General features: G+C 46.2%; 1 protein-coding gene across 5 annotated transcripts in view; it reads right to left on the bottom strand.

The window, feature by feature from the left end:
• The window catches only part of LOC134394306 (pleckstrin homology domain-containing family A member 3-like), a 33069-nt gene that overhangs the window by 14357 nt on the left and 3003 nt on the right, over positions 1-15709 (bottom strand). For 2 of the 5 annotated variants that reach the window (XM_063119630.1, XM_063119631.1), the window contains exons 3-6: positions 11483-11599; positions 6214-6369; positions 2316-2452; positions 389-559 (exon numbers count right to left, since the gene is read on the bottom strand). In XM_063119630.1, the coding sequence (XP_062975700.1) occupies positions 389-559; positions 2316-2452; positions 6214-6369; positions 11483-11599 (581 nt within the window). Of the gene's footprint in view, positions 1-388; positions 560-2315; positions 2453-6213; positions 6370-11482; positions 11600-11985; positions 12066-12781; positions 12997-15709 lie in introns of those variants that run through there. The other 3 variants (XM_063119633.1, XM_063119632.1, XM_063119634.1) reach the window with 3 other exon arrangements.

The raw sequence follows: 15709 nt of genomic DNA, 5'->3' as shown, positions 1-15709 counted from the left end.
TGTGAAATTCCTTTTATAGGGAATATTATAGGGGAGCCAGTGTGGTGTAGTGGCTAAAGTGTCGGATTGGGAGTCGGGAGATCCGGGTTCTAGTCCCCACTCAGCCATGAAAACCCACTGGGTGACTTTGGGCCAGTCACAGACTCTCAGCCCAATCCACCTCACAGGGTTGTTGTTGTGAGGATAAAATGGAGAGGAGGAGGAGAATTACGTACACTGCCTTGGGTTCCTTGGAGGGAAAAAGGCAGGATATAAATGCAATAATAAATAAATAATAAAATATTAAATGTACACAGCTTTACAGACTGCAAGCTGTTTGTGGTTCCTGCCTGGGTAAAAAGAGAGAATATAAGTATAGGACAAGAACTGAATAGATGAATAGACTCACCCGGTGGGAATGTGGGAGTTTGGTGCCCACGAAATCAGAAGGCTGGGGAACTGTCGAAGGATGGTAAAGCTCAGGTGCCAAGCGGGTGTTTGCAAATTTCATGCACTCTTCCAGCGTGGAGATGAACTGGCTGCAGGTGGCCTGCAACAAGGACGAAGCTTCGTTCATCTTCTGGGGGAAGCCAAGAGTAGGAGGACAAAGATCAAGTTTATTACAGCAAACAGCCAGCATGTCAGAACAAATGAACAATATAATACAGTTAAAAACAACAGTAAAACTGAGTTAAAAATTGAAAGATGAAAAGTCAAAATGTACAAGCACCAACAGGAGAAACATAAGAAACCCATGTAAGATGTTTAACAATGTTAATTTATCACCTCTCTGCGACAGTTTATGGCTGCTGTGTGCAAAATCTAGCCACTTTAGCTGTGACCTGAAAGTTCAGGTCTGACAAGAGATACTCTAGGTAGAATTCAACCGGCCTACCTGGAATGTTTTGTATGAGTGGGGTCATAAGAGAGGATCTGAGGTCTTGAAGGAGGACAACGTAAACAAAAGCCATGGCGGCCTGCCCCGTTCGATTCTCAGAGCCATAGTTCTAGCTGGCCTCTCAGAGAAAGTGATAAAAAGCCTTGGCTGAAGGGCCAATTCGCATATTTACATGTCAAGGGGGTACAGCTCTGTCCCTCCTTGGGGTCCACATATGTTGGGGAAAGCCTGAAGTTGCAGCTCATGAGGAAGCCGGCTCCATGCACCCCTCGCAGCAGCAAAGAGGGGGCTGCTCTGACTGGGAGTGTGAATGGATGTCTATGGGAATGTGTGACTGAACAGGGAGGTTGGATGTTTATGAACATAAAAGCATCATGCTTGATCAGACCAAGGATCCATCTAGTCCAGCACTCTGTTCACACAGTGGCCAACCAGCTGTCAGCCAGGGACCAACAAAGCAGGACACGGTTCAACAGCACCCACCCACCCATGTTCCCCAGCAACTGGTGCACACAGGCTTACTGCCTCGAATACCGGAGATAGCACACAACCATCAGGGCTAGTATGGATATCTATACCTGAATGAGATTCCCATAGAATGGAAGTCTATGGGTATGTGTGTATGAATGGGGTGTCTTAAAGAGTGTGGGTGGTAGGGCTGTGCAATACCTCGGGCCTCAGAAATCCAAATCACAGAGGCCATTTTATGGCGGATCCACCATTTTCTTGCACAGCCCAAGGTCTCTGTAAGCAAGTTACAGCCTACAACTCCCAGCATGCAGTGCTTGGGAGGGCTGAACTTACCGGGGCCCAAGAATGGTGGGCACACATGTCTTCGCCGCTGCTGCTAATGTGATCGTCTATTCCTCAGCATGATCGGCTGCTCATCTAGTGGGCTGTTCTCTGCATGGTGCCTGTGGAATGCACAGTGACCCCTCCAGGGTCACTGGAGTATGCTGGATTGCAGTGGCAGCCGATGGTGTTGAGGAGTAGTTGATTGGGGCAGCAGCAGCAGCTAAGACAGATGTGCCCACCATTCCTGGGCCCCAGTAAGTGCAGCCCTCCCAGGCACTGCATGCTGGGAGTTGTAGGTTTTAACTTGCTTACGGAGACTTAGGGCTGTGCAAGAAAATGGTGGAACCGTCATAAAATGGCCTCCGCGATTCAGATTTCCAAATCCAAGGCGCAAGGCTTGCATAGCCCTAGTGTGTGGCCTGGCCATGCCCACTATTGGCATGGAGCCCTGGGGTGTTGCCCGGATGGCAATCCAGCCCTTAAGCCAAAAAAAGTTCCCCACCTTTGAGCTATACAGACCAGAGGTAGACCACCTTTTGTTCATGAAGGATCTAGGGCATACATGCTCTGCAGAGCATCCTGTCACACAGGGGTGGATAATGTACCTGCACAAAGTACATAATCGCTCAAGAGCTGCCCCCACCTGGATGTCGAGCGGGGAGCCATTGTCTTGAGGGTGCGTGGCGTCCTGCACGGCCAGAACCTGCTGTGTCAGCACATCGCAGTACAGCCGCAGTTCGGACAGCTTCCTCCCCAGGGACTCGTTGCTCAGGTCCAGATCTGAGGAAGGCAAGCCAGCACAACACAACATGGGGTTTGATCCCAGGGAAAATAAGCCACACACAGAAAAGGAGAACACAGAGAAGGAGAGCAGAACACTTTACTAGCCCAGTTACTAGCCAAGGGCAATGAAGTTTCTGATTTGGAGCAGAAAGCGAGGATGAGAGGTTACAATATATGGGACAAAAAAAGTGACATAGCTTTATTACTGATTTAAGTTCTTGGAGAGAATGAGATTAAGGCAGAGCCAAAATTGAACAACCTTCTCCCTGAACCATAGTGCCTCCTAATGGGCCATCCCAGATTCCAAGGATAAACTGTGGTTTAGTAAAATTGCCATGAAAGTACAAAACCAGCTTAGTCCTGCATTGGATCACCAAATAATTTGTTCATTTTCATTTAGAGCTTCCCAGCTCACTGCGTCCTAAAGGTTTGAGGCAGGTAAGACAAGTAAAAATCCTTTTTTAAAAACCAGCATAATAAAATAAAGCTTTATCTAATTGAATGAATTTCCAACTCCCAAAGGTCAACCCAAACTGACAGGTCCTCTTAATTCTTCCAAAGGCATCCTTGGCCTTCGTAGAATCATAGAACAGTAGAGTTGGAAGGGACCTATAAGGCCATCGAGACTAACCACCTGCTCAATGCAGGAATCCACCTTAAAGCATACCTGACAGGTGGCTGTCCAGCTGCATCTTGTAAGCCTCTAGTGTGAGAGAGCCCATGGCCTCCTTAAGTAATTGGTTCTATTGTCAGACTGCTCTAACAGTCAGGAAGTTTTTCCTGAAGTTTTGGGCTTAGGAAAGTCTGTAATAAGAGGAAATTCTGTCATGGTGGGCAGGGAGGGGTGGAAGAGGTAGCCAGTGGTGCCGTCAAGGCAGGACTGTGGAGCAGAACCCCAGGGCCCCCCTCAGCAGGAAGACCCCCCTCCCAATGTGCAAGAAGGCCCTGCAAAAGCAGTAAGGCTGGCACACCACATTTTGATGTAAGTGGAGTAATAGACATTGGGTTTGATTCAGATTTAAGCTGCATCAACTGTGCTGACAAATGCGGATTTCCCTGCCGTCCTCCCTCATGGCAACCCTTCCAGCCCCCTGAAAATGCTACACATAGTGTCAGAGACCCTGCTGAATGGACTGAGCTGTGATGTGAGGGGCAGGCAGATCCTTTAAAAAATCAGGGGGAGGGACTTTCCACGAACAGAGCCCTTCCTCTGGCAAAAGGCAGATTCGGAATCCAACCCAAAACCATCTAAACAGGGAGGGTCCTCTAAGACCATGAACGCCACAGTTAAAATTCCCTAACTGGAGGCAGCCACTAAGAACTTCTTTCCCTTGCTGATTGACCCTGATGCACTGATGATTTCATTAAGAGGGCCAACTGGGCAAACGTCAGAATTCACAATGAGACAAAGGGAAGAAAAACATTTCTTAGTGTATTGGGCCTAAGCCACTTATAACCAGTACCTTGAATTGTGCTTGGAAGAGAATAGGGAGCCAGTGATGATGATGATGATGATTTATTTATATATAATAATGCAGTGTTGTTATATGTTTCCAGCCACATGTCCCCCTTTAGGAGACAGGCCACTACATTCTGCACCTGCTGAAGCTGCTAAACAGTTTCCAAGAGCAGTCCCACACAGTGCACATCGCAGTAGTCAAGCCTTGTAGTGAGAGAAGCACGAACGACAGGCAGGGTGTCCTCAACAGACAGGAAGAATCATGGGCATCTCACCAAGTGTTAGCTTTAACTCCAGAGAGAGCTATCCCCGGAAACGTATCACCACACTGTGGCATCGAGGTTAGAACCAACTTTGATGACAGAGCGGGAGCTTTATCAAGAGCTCATTTACTGAGATAACAGACCCTTTACTTTCTTCGGTGGACAATTTTATGGCACGACAAAAGGGCAAAGCTTCTGACTGATCAAGGGGGCTTATACCTTGCCCCTCCTGTCTCCAAATAAGGAACACGGCCCATGCCTTGGGTACAGAGGGCTAGTATAAAAAAGGGGGAAGCTTATGAATGAACTCCCTATAACCTCTACAGTTGGCACAACTTTATACCTTTGTTAATTTTAAAATCTATTGATGTTAAACGCTATTGCAGCTTTTTTATTATTAATTTTGAAAGAAAATCAATTCTCAATTTTTTGGTTGCTCTTATTTAAAGATCTGCTATTGGATGTGAATGGACGATGTAAAGACTTTGATTTGATTGCAATGAACTCCTACAGTTAAACTCTAGCAAAACTCTAGTGGATGACTGTTCCAAGCTGTTGCGTTTCGTTTGGATTCTGTATATGAAACTTCTGATGTATAATTTATGAATGCTAAAATGTATATATTAAAATTAATAATAATAAATAAATAAATCAGTGGTTCTCAAACTCTCTACCCCACCCCCACTTGAAAATTTCTGAAGGTCTTAATATACTTTTGCTTTGCTCTCCTACAAGATGGCTTCCAACCCGACACAAAATAATGGGGGCTGAAAAGGGAACAGTGATTAGAACTGTGAACTGCACTTGCAGCTCAGCAAGAGAGGCCCTTCTCAGCTGCCCACCTGCGAGGGCAGTTAGATAGGCGACCACACAAGGCAGGGCCCTTTTTGCAGTGGCTCCACACCCCTGGAATAAGTTGCCATCAGGGGTTCGCCAGGCCCCATCATTTGTAGGCTATTAGGAAGGCCCTGAAAACTTACTATTTTACTCTGGCCTTCCCCTGATCAGCTTTCATCAGACTGAGTTGCAGCACCAGTTGTCTGTTGTAAGGTTTCTTTTACCCAGGGGTTTGATGTTCTCTAGAATGTTTGCTGCCGTTGCTACGTTTACGACCGGATTGGTTTTTATTATGTGTTTTATTGTTGCTCCTGCCCCGAAAGGCAGTCACGAAAAAGAAAGGCATGGGGCCAAAATACCAGTGTGTCGTAGCTTAAACCTTTGACTACTAGTAACTAGGGCATTAGCTAGACCTACCCTTTTTTCCAGGGCAGAGGAGGGGAGACTTCGCGTTGGGATTAATGGGAGATCTCTCCCTCGTTCACACGTAAGGCACAACAACCTCAGGAAGAGAGGTGTTGTGCCCGCCATTTTTTTTTTAAAGAAGGTGGAGCGCAAGAACGCTCGTGCGCAGAGGTAAGTGATTTTTTAAACCGGGATTTTTCACCCCGGGATAAAATCTGGTCTAGCTAAGGCCTAAGTCTTGGGAGGGACATTTCAGCCTTTTAGGATGGGGGGAGGGGGGGAAATGCACAAAAGCTGGGGAAAACACTCAACAATTGGTTTTCAGGGCCCAGGGGGCAGGGCCAAGTGGAGAACACCAGAGGCTGGATTGAGACCCCAGGAGGACTGGATTTGGCCCCAGGGCTTGAAGATCTACAAATGAGCTGGGCTCTCCCATGCTATCTGAACACAGTACATCCAATCAGAGATTGAGGGAGATAATCTAGTGGCCAAGGAGAAACGATGTTCAGATCAATTTGGGACAACCCAGTTAAGTCGTTACTTTCTCCCTGCAGTGAGAAAGGCAGGAGAGCCACAGGCTCAGTTCAGGTTCTCAAATGACTTGGCAGGCCCAGGGATGTTTGCTAAGGAGCTGTGAGAGTTAAGCACCTCATTCTAATCATAATTTACCAGGAGTCACCACCCTGCACCGTGCCAACGCCCTCTTCAACCTCTGTCCCACATCTCCTCTTATTTTCAGTCCTCAGCTTCCCAAACTCTGTCTCGTCTTCTCAGTACACAGCCAAAGAACCAACCTTTCTCTTTCTGGGTCCTGCTGTCCCCAAGGCAGGCCTTGGAGCTGCCCAAAGCCACCAGCCATTTCTGTCTCTCAGCAGCACCTCCTGCCTTCAGGTAGAAGTACTGCTCACCTGGGATGACCAGCTCCATACGAGTGGGGTCCGTGGCGTGCACTACAGAAGGGATCAGAAGAACAGAACAGAGCAGAGGTTGAGAGAGCTGCGGGTCCCTTGCCACACATTCTGCATATTTATTTATTTATTTTCATTTTCATACCGCCCAATAGCCAAAGCTCCCTGGGCGGTGCACGAAAAACAATGCTAATCCCCACCTTACACAAGATCAAGGGGGCTGAATCTCAGGCTTGTGGGTCAAATCTGGCTCTCCAGGGTTCCCCAGGTGGACACACCCCTTTCCCTGGCCCAATTCCCATTCCCCAAACATCAGCTGTTCTGTGGTTTCCCCCGGTGTTCGCACATCGTTTTCCAAATCTAAAAGGTTGAAATTCCTCTCCTAAAGTTCAGTTACTGGGAGTAAGAGCTTTAAGCTTAAATATGCTGCTTGTTTTGATATTTTTGGCCCTGCCCTATTTTGTCTTGATCTCCACCCACCACCACTGGAATGCAGTCCACCCCACCCCACCAGAGCTTCTCCAAAACTGAATTTGAACCTTGGGCTGAAATAAATGCAACATCCCTACCCAAAAGGACACATTGAAAGGGGATAGGAAGGCCACGTTCCTACCCACTTACAGACCCTTACTTACCACTCTGAGATAAAGAGGGGTGTTTCAGGGGCCACACAAAAATAGCTCCCAAGTATGTAGTTTGGATAAAGGGGAGGCCAACACTACAGCTAGGAACCTGGTCCCCATATTCCAGATCCAGGACATCAACCTAGGAGGTTTTGTCCTATTAAGAGTGAAAACTTCCCTGGAGACAAGAGCTCTTAGACCATTCCCACACTATCACTGGAGGCCATTTCTAACCACATATAAAGGTTTTAGGTTTGTTGTTGTTTTAGACCAGGTGCTGTGCAAGTGGTAACTCTACTTACCCCTGTGCTACGAGAAGCTTCGCTTATTGATGTGTACAGATCAAGCCACTATTCAAGTAACAGGAGCAAGCCAGGACTATTTTTTCTGGTCAGTTGGCAGCTCTAAGAGCAATGCCTAAATAGTCTGGGAGTCCTCAAACTATGGACAAGGCAGCATCTATGTCAAATCATTTAAGAACATAAGAAGAGCCCTGATGCTGGATCAGACCAAGGGTCCATCTAGTCCAGCACTCTGCTCACACAGTGGCCAACCAGCCATCAGCCAGGGATGAACAAACAGGACATTGTGTAATAGCACATTCCCACCCATGTTCCCCAGCAACTGGTGCACACAGGGTTCCTGTCTCAAATAATGGAGATTGCACACAACCATCAGGGCTAGTAGCCATTGATAGCATTCGCCTCCAGGAATTGATCTAACCTTTAAAGCCATCCAAATTGGTGGCCATTACTACACCTTGTGGTAGTGAGTTCCATAATTTAACTATTCGCTGTGTGAAGAAGTACTTCCTCTTATTAGTCCTGGATCTCCCACCAATCAGCTTCTTGGGATGACCCCAGGTTCTAGTATTTTGAGAGAGGGAGAAAAATGTCTCCCTGTCCACATTCTCCACACCATGCATAATTTTGTACACCTCTATCATGTCTCCCCTTAGCTTCCTTTTTCCCCAAGCTAAACAATCCCAGTGGATGTAACCTTCCCTCATTGGGGAGATGCTCCAGCCCCTTAATCATTTTAGTTGCCCTTTTCTGCACTTTTCCCAGCACTTCCAAAGCGTACTGACATTCCATCAAATCCACAAGTCAATTTTGCAGCATGTACTGGATCTTTGCTGCACGACAGATCAGCTGCCCACTGACTGCATGCAGAAGTGCAATCAGGAAATTCCCTGAGATCAAGTCAGACTCTTGGTTCATCTAACCCAGTATTGTTGACAATGACTGGCAGCAATGGCTCTCCAGGGTTTCATGCAGAAATTTTCCCAGCCCTACCTGGAGATGCTGGGGATTGAAGGTGGGACTTTCTGCATGCAAAGCAGGTGCTCTACCAATGAGCCACAACCCCTCAAGCTGAGAGATGTGCATTGTCTATTCCATGGTTGGTCTCCTAGCAACCACCCAATCAAGGAGAAGACGAGGACGAAACTTTTGAGAAACAAATTGCCAGTGTTTCAAGGAAGTGTGATGTAGTACACTGTACTCCTTTCGTCACCAGCTGAAGACCTTTTTATTCACTCAGTATTTTAACACTTAATTTTAACTTAAATTTAAATTATACTGTTTTAACTCTGTATTTTAATCTTATATCAATTTTGCTGCGTGGTTTTATCCTGATTGTGCTTTTTATATTGTATTTTGTATTTGTGTTTTTAACTTGTTGGTTGTTTTATGATGGTTTTAATTTTTGTGAACCGCCCAGAGAGCTTCGGCTATTGGGCAGTATAAAAATGTAATAAATAAATAAATAGTAGTGATGGGGGACTTCAATTACCCTGATATCTGTTGGGAGACAAATACTGCCAAAAGCGTCCCTTCCAAGAAATTCCTGACATGTGTGGGTGATAACTTTCTCCTACAGAAAGTGGAGGAAGGAACTAGAGGATCGGCAATCCTTGACTTGATATTGACCAATAGGGATGACTTAGTGGATAAAGTGGCAGTTACGGGAACTCTGGGGGAAAGTGACCACGTCATACTTGAATTCTTGATTATGAAGGAGACAAAAGTTCAGTGTAGCCATACACATACTCTGGATTTTAAGAAAGCTGATTTTAATAAACTCAGAACTATGATAAGTAAGGTCCCATGGCAAATGAGCCTAATGAGAAAAGGAGTGCAGGATGGGTGGGAGTATTTAAAAAAGGAAATTTTAAAGGCACAGTTACAATCAATTCCAACAAGGAGAAAAGATAGAAGACAACAGAGGAAACCAATGCGGCTCCACAAAAAGCTTAGAGATGACCTGAAAACAAAAAGGATACATATAGGAAGTGGAAGGAAGGCCAGGCTACAAAAGAAGAGTACAGACAGGTGGCGCAGAAGTGCCGAAATGGCATCAGGAAGGCTAAAGCTCAGAATGAGCTGAGATTAGCGAGGGATGCTAAAAGCAATAAAAGGGCTTTCTTCAGATACGTGAGTAGTAAAAGACAGAGGAAAGAAATGGTGGTTCAACTGCTTAATGAGGATGGCAAATTGATAACAGATGACAAAGAAAAGGCTGAAGTGCTCAATTCCTACTTTGCCTCAGTCTTCTCCCAAAAGCGGGTCTATGACCCCCCTGGAAAAAGTGAAGCAGAAGTTGAGGGGGCAGAATTGCAGTTTGAGATTGATAAACAAATGGTCAAAGAACACCTAATTTTCTTGAATGAGTTCAAATCTCCAGGGCCCGATGAACTGCATCCTAGAGTAATGAAGGAGCTAGCGGAAGAACTCTCAGAACCTTTGTCTATTATCTTTGCAAAATCATGGAAGACGGGTGAGGTGCCAGACGACTGGAGGAGAGCTAACATTGTCCCTATCTTCAAAAAGGGCAAAAAGGAGGAACCTGGGAACTACAGACCAGTCAGTCTGACATCCATCCCTGGGAAAATTCTGGAGCAGATTATAAAGAAGTCAATCTGTAAACACCTTGAAATCAATGCAGTGATTACTAGAAGCCAACATGGATTTGTCAGGAACAAGTCCTGTCAGACTAATTTGATCTCATTTTTTGATCGGGTAACCTCCCTTGTGGACTGTGGGAATGCTGTGGACATCATATATCTTGACTTCAGCAAAGCTTTTGACAAAGTGCCCCATGATATTCTGATTAACAAACTAGCTAAAAGTGGGCTAGATGGAACAACTATTAGGTGGATTCACAGTTGTCTACAGAATCGGACTCAAAGAGTACTTATCAATGGAACCTTCTCAAACTGGGGAGAGGCAACGAGTGGGGTACCGCAGGGCTCAGTCCTGGGCCCAGTGCTCTTCAACATTTTTATTAATGATTTGGACGAGGAGGTGCAGGGAACGCTGATCAAATTTGCAGATGACACAAAATTGGGTGAGATAACTAATACCCTGGAAGACAGAAACAAACTTCAAAGTGATCTTGATAGGCTGGAGTGCTGGGCTGAAAACAACATAATGAAATTTAATAGGGATAAATGCCAAGTTCTGCATTTAGGAAATAGAAACCAAATGCACAGTTACAAGATGGGGGATACTTGGCTCAGCAATACTACAAACGAGAAGGATCTTGGAATTGTTGTAGATCACAAGCTGAATATGAGCCAACAGTGCAATATGGCTGCAAGAAAGGCAAATGCTATTTTGGGCTGCATTAATAGAAGTATAGCTTCCAAATCGCATGAGGTACTGGTTCCTCTCTATTCGGCCCTGGTTAGGCCTCATCTAGAGTATTGCGTCCAGTTCTGGGCTCCACAATTCAAGAAGGACGCAGACAAGCTGGAGCGTGTTCAGAGGAGGGCAACCAGGATGATCAGGGGTCTGGAAACAAAGCCCTATGAAGAGAGACTGAAAGAACTGGGCATGTTTAGCCTGGAGAAGAGAAGATTGAGGGGAGACATGATAGCACTCTTCAAATACTTAAAAGGTTGTCACACAGAGGAGGGCCAGGATCTCTTCTCGATCCTCCCAGAGTGCAGGACACGTAATAACGGGCTCAAGTTAAAGGAAGCCAGATTCCGGCTGGACATCAGGAAAAACTTCCTGACTGTTAGAGCAGTACGACAATGGAATCAGTTACCTAGGGAGGTTGTGGCCTCTCCCACACTAGAGGCCTTCAAGAGGCAGCTGGACAAGCATCTGTCAGGGATGCTTTAGGGTGGGTTCCTGCATTGAGCAGGGGGTTGGACTCGATGGCCTTGTAGGCCCCTTCCAACTCTGCTATTCTATGATTCTATGTGAATGGGGGCAGGTGGGCATGATCTGGCCTGGACTGAACGGCTGGGACATTTGGTCCAGAAGCTGGACAGGCAGCAAATATGAAGAGAAAAAAACAACAATAATGGAGATAATATTACAGGTCTTAAAAGCAGGGAGCAGCAGCAAACTCTGAAGGCTGAAAGCAACAGGTTAAAGCTGCTTCAGGTCCTAGAAGAAAGCAGCAGACAGTGCATGCCCTAGAGTGGATTGCAAATTTGGAAAGACCCAGACATAGTGCAGATTTGACATTTCATGTGCCAAAATGCCACACAACCCCAGAAGAGCACAAAGGGATCTTACCTTTGATCTCGCACACAGCCATCTTGATGCTGCCTTTGCTTCCCTTGCCCACATCATCCTGAGAGTCATAATAGGAGAGGATGCCATTTTCTAGCACAAAGTATCGTGGCTGCCAACCTGAGATGGGAGGAAGAAAGAAGATAGATTGGGATCCTTGCTCCTTGGTGAGCCAAGCTCTCTCACAGGTAGTTTCTTAAGAAAAACCTAATGAAGCTTCCCCAGCTGCAACCAGGAATATTTTTTGGTGGCACTCAAGGCACAAAACAATTTAAAATAGATTAAAAAAATAAAACACATTAAAATACAATAAAAAAATATCACAACTACAGAATAAAAATAGCACCCAACCCACAGACCCACTTATAGACCAAAATCCCTCTTGGATAAAGTAGTCTTTGCCTGGACAGCAGAGAGGGAACAAACCTAGCCTCCCTTGAGAGGAAGTTCTGCAGCTTGGGAGCAGCCATCAAAAAGGCCCTCTCTTGCATTGCCATCTAACACACCTCTGATGGTGGTGATCTCAAAAGAAGAGCTTCGTAGTAATCAAAATAGGGTTTCAGTAAGAGAGTTTTTGTAATAGGGCTACCACTTTTTTAAAAAACAAGAAATGAACAGAAACTCTAAACATCTAAGGGTGTTTCCAGACAAAGCTTTTACGGTAACATCATCCTACTTCATTCACAGAGATTTATGGTGAGTCCAGACATCACCGTCTTCTACTCGTGACTCTCCCATGTTAGCTTACTGCTTTTTCTGTATTTTTTCCTAATGCAGAAAATCAACTGAGGAAAAAAAGGTGGAACAGCTGTACAATGCCTTCGCACTGCTAGGGCTCTGTCTTGAAGCAGCCCAAGAACTGCCCAGCAAGGCCAAATCAACAGGTGAAGTGTATTTCTTCAGTGCATCTCCATGCATTGAGAAAGCTGCACCTGTTGAATTTTCTTCCAGTTATGCAACTGTTCTAGGCGCAGCAGAGGCTCTGACCATAAAGATAGCAGTCCTAATACACCTGGCATGGAAGGAGGAGGCTCCTGTGCAAAGAGATCTTTTGCTTTTGAGAAACGTTTTAAAAGAATGTAACACAACGAGAAAAGGAGTTATCTTGGGGAAGCGGGGCGGGGGGGGGGGATGAAAAACCCAAGAGCCCGGACTCCTGGGTTCGGAATGGCTGCGTTGCTAAGATACGGGAAGAAGGGGTGAAGGTGAGCGATGGGGGCTATGGGGCTGAGCGCTTAGGGGGCGAGGGCAAAATATTTGGGCGACAGCCATCTCCCCACCCTGACGCCGGCACCCGCTCACCCGAAAGATAGTTGGTCCATTTCAGCAGCGCCCCCTCCATCACCAGCGCGGCTCACGGATTCCGCTGGTGCACCGAGCCCAGCCAATTACGGCTCTGCGCCGGTGAGGTTCAGCCAATCATAGGGTTGGTCCCAATAATGGAAAGGGAGTGCGGAAAGAGGCTAATAGGGGATTGGACGACAAAGGGGGTCGAGGCAACCGAGGAGGAACCAATCAGGGTTGGAAACGGTCAGGCATTTGTACGGGAAACAAAGCCAGGAGGGACGAGAAAAAGGAACTCTCGTAGCCAATCAGTTGATCCGCGCATTGGCTCATGGGCCATGTAGTTCCGATGCCCATTGGTTGCTCGATCTCGAGAGACCGCAAACCCAATCGCAACTCTTCCTCTGCGACGTTCTGGGTGATGTAGTTTAAATTAATCTCCTTACTTGAGACCGAATCCGAGAGGCTGCGTTCCGCCTAGTGTCCTACCGAAGACAACAGACCTGCGCTAGAGATAGAGGCATACATGCAGCTCAAGCCTAGCCACGTTTACAGGGAAGTAACCCCACTGGGTTCCGTGGGGCTTGCTTTCCAACATACTTGAAGGGAAGTGGGCCGTATTACACGACAGTGTTGCCAATGTCCCATTCCTGGCTGGATGGAGGAGGGGAGAGAAATTGCCACCTTTGGGGCAGTATAAGGAGGAATGAAACAAGCACTTCTAGGTCCCATTGAGTTCAATGGGGGGTTTGAAAATTAATGGGCCTTAAGAGCACTGCGCTTTAGCTTGGCTTGGTAATTTTGGGGTGGGGGAATCCAAGCTATATATTCCTGAAAGAGGATCAAATGACTGTCTACCAGACTACTTGTTGTGCATGCATCACACCATTTGGTTGCCAACTTCTGGGGGCGACTGTGCCACAGATCAAGTTCACTATGGTGCACAAGACATCTATTGATTCAGGTAACAAGCAGAAGTATACTGAGAGAGAAGAGCAGGTTTGAGCTTTGACGTGATTCTGTACCAAAATCTGATATCAACTGCCCTGTGGGAGGGAAGGAAGAATGAATGAGGGAGTCAAAAGCAAGGGAAAGGGAAGAAGGCCCTCCTCTCCAGTGGGACTGCACCCATGGGGACAATTAACAGCAACTCCCTGTGGAAAGGAGCATCAGATACTGGCTCCTGCTTAAGTAGTGCTTGTTGTGTTGTTCAGTTTTGTGTTTTGAGCATGTGGTTCTTGCTATATTTTACCTGCCTTTTTGCCCCTCAGTCCCCTCACCACAGAGAGGCTCATGAATAATGAAAATGTTGCTCATGCATATTGAATCCCCCCTCTGAAATTTGCATGCCATGTGGCCCTGCCCCCTTGTGGCCCCAATTAATTGCTCCTTTCACACCACTGATTGGCCCAGCAGAGCTGTCTGTCATCCTGCTGGTGGAGGGGCTGCCCTGCGTGTTTGGTGCAGAGGAAATTATTTGCTATTAAAGCTCGAACTCTGGACTTTTTTGAACTGTCAAAATTTTCTGGACATCTACAGTGCTCAAGCTTCAGTTTAAAACAAAAATGAGCAAAATTGGTCTGGTATATCTCAGGCAATAAGCCTTACACGGCTGTATTCTTATATAGGATAAAATAATCAGATCCAAGGGCAGAACACAACCAGGAGTTTCCACCCCTAATGATTCCCTTCCACCCCACCTTCTGCAAGTGGTGGGTCTGCTGATTCCTTTCTGAATGTGGGGCCCACCATTTATGCAGGGAAGATTTAGTGCTTCCTAGAGGAAGCCCCGAAACAAGCAGAAACACTTGTTTCTGGAAGGAGGCAGGTTGGCCCTTATGAGAGCTCTGCTGACTTGCCTCCCAGCTGACTACGAACCATAGATCTTTGCCAAAAGAACTGAGAAGAAGAGAGAATTTTTATAATGTAAAGGGAGCAGCATCATGATTTGGCAATTTATATAATAGGGATGAGGCGGGGAGGAGAGAGATGAGTCAAGCAGAAAGCCAAGGCTTCATACCTGTTCAACAGAGAGGGTGGTGTAGTTGATATTAGATAAGGAAAGTGTACAAGGAGAAGAAAGCTTGGAGAAAAGATGAACACTTTGGTCTTAGACATCCTGAGCTTGAGACACCGATGAAGCATTCAAGTGGAAATATTGGAGATACAAGACTGAAGGGAGGGAGAAAGTTCTAGTTGCCATCAGTATATAGGAGGTACTGAAAGCCATGAGATGCAACAAGGTCATCCAGTGAGAGAATAGCAGAAGGCCAAAGATAGATCCTCAAGGAATCCCAAAACAGGAAGAGCATAATGGAAATCAAGCCAAAAATAAAGAAATAAAAGTAAAGGCATAATCCTATGCATGTTTAGACAGAGAAAAAAAACCCCATACTGTAAAGGAAACCACACTCACCCAAACCGGCTGTCCACTGGATTTTGCACAGATCTTGGAATAAAGCACACAGCTCTCAAATTGAAAGGGTTAGGCCCAATCCTTTATTGAAATTGGAAGGGTAAGAGGCAAGCATCACATCAGATTAGCTACTAAAATTGATACAGAAATAACACCCTGAACCCCAATACCAGCAATACTAATACATTGTTACAGAATATACTTCCCCAGCCAGGTGTCCTTCAGCTCAGGCGCCAGGCCCCATGTTTGGTAGACTTTTATGGCCACTCAGCTATTCTACTCCCCCCTCCCTCCGGATGGGCCATTTTTTCCCTTCACAGATGCAAATTGCCCCAAGGCCACCTCTCTCGCCTTGACGGAGCCAGGAGATGGCCTCACGCCCACGGCCAGGTGGAGAGATAAGCGGGACTTCTGCAATTCTATAACAGACAATAGACAATGAATAAAGATTCTTAAAAACAGCAATTCTTTGTACACTTAACCCCTTCCTTACACATACAACTCCCAGCATGGCTGGTTGGGGGCATGCT

The sequence above is a fragment of the Elgaria multicarinata genome, chromosome 3, assembly GCF_023053635.1.
Source record: "Elgaria multicarinata webbii isolate HBS135686 ecotype San Diego chromosome 3, rElgMul1.1.pri, whole genome shotgun sequence".
Lineage (NCBI taxonomy): Eukaryota > Metazoa > Chordata > Lepidosauria > Squamata > Anguidae > Elgaria > Elgaria multicarinata.
This window is presented reverse-complemented; position numbering and strand designations above follow the sequence as displayed.